At 42.8% G+C, this 7,423-nt stretch overlaps 1 protein-coding gene across 1 annotated transcript in view; it reads left to right on the forward strand.

Annotated features, from left to right (window-relative positions):
- Nucleotides 1–5,056, forward strand: part of LOC108752276 (cytoplasmic polyadenylation element-binding protein 2-like) — a 158,755-nt gene extending 153,699 nt beyond the window's left edge. The window contains exons 4-8 of the mRNA XM_018492979.1: nt 2,698–2,949; nt 3,024–3,136; nt 3,303–3,695; nt 4,099–4,209; nt 4,661–5,056. Coding sequence (XP_018348481.1) covers nt 2,698–2,949; nt 3,024–3,136; nt 3,303–3,695; nt 4,099–4,209; nt 4,661–4,777 — 986 coding nt within the window. The 3' untranslated portion in view covers nt 4,778–5,056. The remainder of the gene's footprint in view (nt 1–2,697; nt 2,950–3,023; nt 3,137–3,302; nt 3,696–4,098; nt 4,210–4,660) is intronic.
- The last annotated feature ends 2,367 nt before the right edge of the window (nt 5,057–7,423 follow it).

A 7,423-nucleotide genomic window follows, 5' to 3' on the forward strand; every position in this document is an offset into this window, starting at 1 on the left:
TTTGAAATAGTACAAATCCATGTGTTTAAATGTCTTACGCCTAAAATTACGCATGTAAGTTGCACACGCCCGTGTGCATCAATCTGATCCTTACATAATTCTCATCACGTACCTACTCTCGCGTACGAAAGTTACATTCACGCCGCCAATTTCATACCGGTAAGTTCCTTCGAACGTCGAGCATTAAACGTCGACACGAAGAAATCGATGGATTATTGTTGCCGGGCCGCATGCAGGAAGCTTTACTTCAAGCTCTGAACATTTCTCTCTCCACGAATTATTCCCGCAATCATCAATTAACGCTCGATTAACTTCGCTCGAATATCCGCGGGAAGAAACCCGTTATTTTTCTCAGTCACCGATTACAAGACGTATTTCACTAATCGTAACACACCCGGTATATATATCTGCGACCTATATTCATATCTCGCATTTTACCCTGAGTATATGTAAATAATTATCAGCTCGCGATAGAGCCCGCGCGCTAGAAAAAAAGCAAATAGAGCTGCTTGTCGCTGAGCGGATAGGCAAAATATGATGGGAGAGCCCAGGGTGGGAGAGGGGGGGGGGACCCTCGTATTTGTTTCCAGTTCGATTATTATTACACCGATTGCGTGGCAGCGCGCGTGTATGTATGTATGTATGATCAGTGTATAGCGTGCGTGATGCGCGGAAACGGGAGAGGAAAAAAAAATGAACGTTGCGACCGGCGCTCGCTTGTTCCGACGATCCGGCGTTCCGACGTTTTCCGCCGTGCCATTCATGCGCGTTGCACCCTGTTTACTGCTTCTCCTTTTTTTCCCCCTCCCTTAACAACGACAGGAGAAACAAACGGCGTCCCGTCCCGTGGACGATAGGTACAGTCGACAGGCGCGCGTGAATCCTCGCCGTTGTCGGCTCATTATCTCGATCGCCGATCGAGAATGGCGACGTTTATCAGACGAGCGAGATTTCCGGTCAGGAGGAGATACAGTGAGTTCCACTTTATTTTACTTCTACGCGTGCCTTTTCATGGCACGACGGAGGCGATCTTTTCCTGCCGCGAGTTATTGCATTACCGAGTTCGGCGATCCGTACACCGATTATTACCCATGCGAGTAATTAATAACCGGTCGTTGATTGCACGCGAGTGCAATCCCTTACACGGTGGTGATCTTCCTTTTCTTGCGCTCGTCTTGGAGTAAGCGGAATCATCTTGCTACGAAATGAACGACCTCCGATTGCCGTCAAATTACTGGTGTTTATGGCGTTGGACCGAACCTCTTTCGCGGAGCAATCGGAGCTGCGATGTTCAACTTTCGAAGCCTTTCCTTTTTACATAAATTAATAACTATATTTAACAAAATATAATCTGGTGAAAATCTGGTATATTATAGTTTTGTGTTTACAAAACGTTCAAAAGCATCAAGTTAGTATTCCTTACTCATATTATCATTTCTCTGTAAAACTTTTCGAGTGAATCTCACTCTTAAAGATTGAAAATTGAGCCACTCTTTTTTAAGATTGGCTCAATTTTCTCTCTTTAGGGTGAGATTTCACTCCAAAGAATTTACAGAGTTAAATGCGAATATTTGAAAAATGCTTAAAAATTACTTTTGATATGTAAGCTTAATTTTTTTCTATAATCGCAATACGTCTTTGGAGTAATTTTAGGAGTAACATATTTATTCCATTTAGAGCCAGTTATTTCATCTTTGAATAAACTATGTGATAATTTATCTAATGGATAAACAAAAGAATAAACGTAAGAGAGTAAGAGAGTGGGCTAAAATTTTTGTCAAAAGGTGGAACAACTCAAGCCTTGATAAATTAAATAAATAAACACTTCACTAGTAAATGAAGTAATTTAGTTTTCTTAATTGTTGCCATCCCGTAATTATTTCGAGCTATAATATAATATTTGACAAATAATATACTTTTAACCAAGTAATGCTTTATTTATTTTCCACACAATATTTCAAGAGAGTTTCTGATAGAGGATACATTGATAAACAATTGCGCATCCATTGATTTTTCTCTCAAAAATCCAACACAATTATTCATAATATACTTCCAGTTTCGGAACATTAAATAACTTATCCGATATATACTTTAAGAAAATCGTCTCCTTATCTCTTGGTGAGGCAGGAACAATGTTGAGAACATCACATTATGTAATCAGCACGTTTTTACGAGGCTATATTTCAATTGTATGCAACGTAAAAATTTCTGATTCAATCAAAAAAAGAAAAAGAAGTTATGTCGAAAGTACTCATATTGCGCGCGATTCTCTCCCCACCCCTTCTTTCTCTTAACGTCTCTTACATATAATACACACGCCGCTCGTTACGTGATTCCGCACAATTGCATAATGAATTCTCCGACAACGAATGAATGTCAGATCCAGACCTTGATTTCCGCGACGATTCATAACGATCTGTTGTTTTATGACGTAAATCGGCCGATCGACACGCGTGGCCCAAATTTCGCCTCTATTGTATTCAAATTAGAGGAAGGGCAGATTTAGGAAGGACTTATTTCACCAAATTTTCTTATAATCTATATTACAATTAATTTTATTCATTAATATCGACCGATTTATTTTTACGCATATCCATCTTGACTTTTTTCCTCAATTTATTCATATTCTATCGCTTAACTTATGTACTTCTCGAACGGAATCGAATTACTCACGTAGAGAAATGTTTTGTATTTCAGGTAAATCTCCGTTCTTCCCGAGTCTCGATGAGCAAGGGCTGGAGGATCCGAATGCGCCGAGCCAGTTGGACGGTGTCGGCGTTGGCGTCGGAGTAGGCGTCGGCGTCGGCGTGGGTGGCGGGATAACGGCGTCCCAAGCGGCGCCGCTCTCGTCGCCAAGTCGGAGCAGTCCGCACAGCCAGGGCAGCGAAACCGGCGAGCGTTTCTCGAGGAAAGTCTTCGTCGGCGGATTACCGCCTGACATTGACGAAGGTACGCAGTTTATATTATATCATCTAAGATTGGTTATTCGCGGGAAGTAATCACAATGCATCTTCTCAATTCAGACGAGATCACAGCCAGTTTCCGCCGCTTTGGTCCGCTTGTTGTGGATTGGCCGCACAAGGCAGAAAGCAAATCCTACTTCCCTCCGAAAGGTTACGCATTTCTGCTGTTCCAGGTACGTTTTCGACTCCTTCCGCTTCTCTTTTCGTTTTCAAATTTTGTGAATAAAAATAATTTTTGTAATAAAAATAAACCAACGGTTAATTACGAAAAAGACTGTGAAAATAGAAATAAACTAACAAAAATTAATGATAATCGAATGTGTCATGCGATTATTCCAGGACGAGGGTTCGGTGCAACAGCTGATAGATGCCTGTATCCAAGACGAGGACAAGCTTTACCTTTGCGTGAGCTCGCCCACGATCAAGGACAAGCCCGTGCAGATCCGACCTTGGCGGCTCAGTGACGCCGACTTTGTGCTGGACGCCTCCATGCCGCTTGATCCGCGAAAGACAGTCTTTGTCGGCGGGGTGCCGCGGCCGCTCAAGGCAGTCGAGCTCGCGATGATCATGGATCGGCTTTATGGTGGTGTCTGTTATGCTGGCATCGACACCGATCCTGAGCTCAAGTATCCCAAAGGTGCCGGCAGAGTCGCCTTCAGTAATCAGCAAAGCTACATAGCTGCCATCTCAGCCAGATTCGTACAGCTGCAGCACGGCGATATTGACAAAAGGGTAAATATGAAGAAGGAAAATCCTGTTTTTTAAGGATTTACTTGTTAAACAAATAATATCTATATATATATATAAACTTAATATTTATAGTTTGATCTTATTTCAAAGTCATTTTAAGTAATATCTTAAGATGCTAATATGGTTCTATGATAGTTCATGCTATCTAAGATTGTACTTAAAATGTGTTCTTAAGTATAAGAATTATGGACTACCGGCCTAAATGAAGCATTTAGAACCAGAATAGAAGATTTAAATCCATGATTGATAGAACTGTTTTAAAGATGGGACATCTTTACAAATTACGAACATTGTACCTCAAGCAATTATTCTTGTTCTAAATGATATAAATAAAAACTTTGAGAATTTCGCACTTTCTCTAATCATATAATAATCTTTCGAATAGGTTGAAGTCAAACCATATGTTCTGGACGATCAGATGTGTGACGAATGTCAAGGCCAGCGTTGCGGAGGCAAGTTTGCACCGTTCTTCTGCGCCAACGTCACCTGCCTACAGGTATATTTCACATAATCGACTCGTCTTCATTAATAAAGTGAAGGAAGCTATAAAGTAAAAATGCGGTTTTTATTATCAGTCAATTTGAAGCTAAAGTTTGAAAGTTTCTATATCATAGCAAATATCATAGCAAAAAGCAACTCCATTAAAAAAATTACATTTTCGGAGATTTCACTGAATTTCACTTTTATTAAAAAACTCCATTCATTTGATTCAAAGCTAAAATTATATTTGTATCTTTTAATAATGAATTGATGGGAGAGGATTTTCTCTCTATTAAGCTTTTATTTTAATAAATAAAATTATGCCTTTGTTTTAATGAAATAATTATTTTATTGAAGTTAATCTCCAATAAAATTTCTCTTTTCTCTCTCGTGTTAATAAGAAAGAAGATTAAATTTTTTGAATTTAATTATGAAGTCCGAATTATATAAATACTGTCTATTTTCAGTACTACTGCGAGCATTGCTGGGCAACTATTCACTCCCGGCCAGGTCGGGAGTTCCACAAGCCGCTGGTGAAGGAGGGCGCGGATCGGCCTCGGGCCGTGCCTTTCCGTTGGTGTTAACCCCAGCTGCGTTGTCCCTAATTATCTCGCAGCCCTAGCTAATTAACTACCACCTCTACCAATATCTCCCCACCCTCCCCTCACGTGCCCCAACCAACCCTCACTTCCCTCCGCCTCCCATATTACTTACTTACTTACTTACCTACAACAAGAACACAGCCTCAAAACTGCTATTACTACTACTACTATTACTACCACCACTCGATCGTTACGTACTATCACTACTCTACTCTACTACCACTATTATTACTATTACTACTACTACCACAACTACTATTCTACTACAAATTATTACTACTACTACTACTATTACTACTACTACTACTACTACTACTACTACTACTACTACTACTACTACTACTCCACTACTACTACTTCAAGTTGTACCGGTTATACTGGAGGAAAAAACCAGCCGCTGTTGCCCGCCAATCGATGCAGGCTCTTGGCGTTACACCGATCTTCGACCTCGCATCCATAACGACTTGCTAACGATCATCGATATCATCGTCGGGCAAAACTATGCCCATCCAGATGACTTTGCCGAATCGGAAACGGATCTTGCATCCGACGAAGGCGCCGGAAGGCAGCCAAGAAAAGAGGAAATGATCGGATCCACGCCAAGCCGATATCGTCGAGCCGAAAAAAACGAAGAAGAAAATGAAGAAAAAATACACGCCGAGACACAGGATTCAGAAGAGAAATGGACACGGATTCTCAGTATATCGATTACTCGTACATGTATAATCCTATCTGTCTGCGCTGTAAAATGCACCGGTTCTGTCCGAAAGATCGAGTATTGTTAGTTACCGCGAGTCTCGAGGAGCGAGCAAGCGAGGGAGGGGCTGCCGCCGTCGTCGCCGCCGACCTCGTGTACTCACCAATTGTCCCCGCGCCAATTGTCGGCACCAATCCTCCTCGAGAGTTTACCGAAATCACCGGCAGCGCGATTGCGATACGGATCCGCCTTGCGCTTGCGTCTCGTTCTGCCGCGGATCGTCCCTTCCAAGTTCGACTGCCGCATGCCGCGTAGAAGGAAGGAGTTCCTTCCCGCGTCGTCCATCCCGATCGAGCGAGGATTTTGATTTTGCGAAGCGCGACCCGGATGGACGTTGGCGGAAGCGACTTCTCGAACAAACGGGGCTCGTGTTTTCCCACCGACATCGTCCATTTGGACGAAAGCCCGAACGAAAACCCGCGCGACGAATGTTCGTAAGGAAACGCGAGTACCTGATCCGACGCGAAAGTGTGTTGCCAGAGTGAGCGAATGGGATTGGAAGAGCGAGAAAGAAAGAGGAAAGAATGAGGGGGTGATAGTGGAAGCAGTGACATCAGAAAAGACGCGTAGGTGATGAGGGCCGGTGGGAAATCTGGAAGAGGGTAATAGGGAGAGAGGATAGAGACGATATAAAGAGAGTGACAAATCGTCCGCATTGGATGTTAATCAGTAATGAAAAAAAGCCACGCTTCAATCTGCTGTGTAGGTAATTCTCTGTATCACAAACCCAGAAACACAACACACACACACACACACACACACATTCGTACAAACATGTATACATATACACGGTTTTCTAGTTATTAAGGAACTTATTAAAAATATGTTACATAGATGCGTTGTGTAATGCGTTTCTTGTACGGATAACGCAACTACCGCGCTAGGAAAGCATTCGACAAAATGATTTTTTACTAATTAACTTATTCAAGCGAGAGGAAAATAACGCGTAGATGAAAACATAAAAGAAACATAAATAGGGGGACTGAAAGTTTAGAGAGAATAGGTGTCATACGGGTGACAGGAAGGGAGAGGTAAACGGAAATCGAAGTAATTTAACTTTTCGATCGCGAACGGCTGTACATGACATCGTGGCGGCGTGCTCCAGGTTGTCCAGGCCTGCCTAAGCCAACATCCGCCGTACCGAGTTCTCTACCAATTTTCTTTCCCAAAAACCGATGTGAGTTACCTTCACGAACCTTCGCGCGAGAAACGAAGGGATCAGCGAAGTTGAGCCCGCGAAGAGGAAAAAGGGGCCCGCTGCTCGCTCGCGAGGAACGCGAGGATCGAGGGTTGCTGCTACCGCAACGTCGATGACGAATTTTACACTTCGACTTTATTATTACTACTACTACTATGTGCAATATAAACGGTCACTCTTCGTAGTTTACGCTGACGGGAACGATCGGCAATATACGCTAAGCGTATTTTCGGAATGCGACGTGCGCGCGATTTCCCTCCTCCTCAAAAGCGTTCGATAGTAAGCACGGAACGTCCGCGAACGTTCGCGTCTGAACTCGTACATCCCTCTTCTTCGCGAAACGAGCGGTGTACCTCGCAGAGTCTTTTTTCGTGGCGAAACGATCTCGCGCTCTCGACTTCGCGGAAGATAAAGAGAAGAGAGACGCTTGTGCAAAACGGGACGCAAAGGGGGTGGTGTCGTTTCTCGAAACCAAAGTAGCGATAGAAACCGTGATTCGCGGAGTACCGGAGCAGCGTGTTACACATAGAATGATCGTATCTAATTACTCTCTTCATAAGTCCGATAGATGATTTGCAAGAGTGTGCGGCGCGTCTTGAGGGGGTCACGTTTTCCGCGGAACATTATTATAGATTCATACACTATATATATATATATATATATACATATAGAC

The sequence above is a fragment of the Trachymyrmex septentrionalis genome, unplaced genomic scaffold, assembly GCF_001594115.1.
Source record: "Trachymyrmex septentrionalis isolate Tsep2-gDNA-1 unplaced genomic scaffold, Tsep1.0 scaffold6, whole genome shotgun sequence".
Classification (NCBI taxonomy): Eukaryota; Metazoa; Arthropoda; class Insecta; order Hymenoptera; family Formicidae; genus Trachymyrmex; species Trachymyrmex septentrionalis.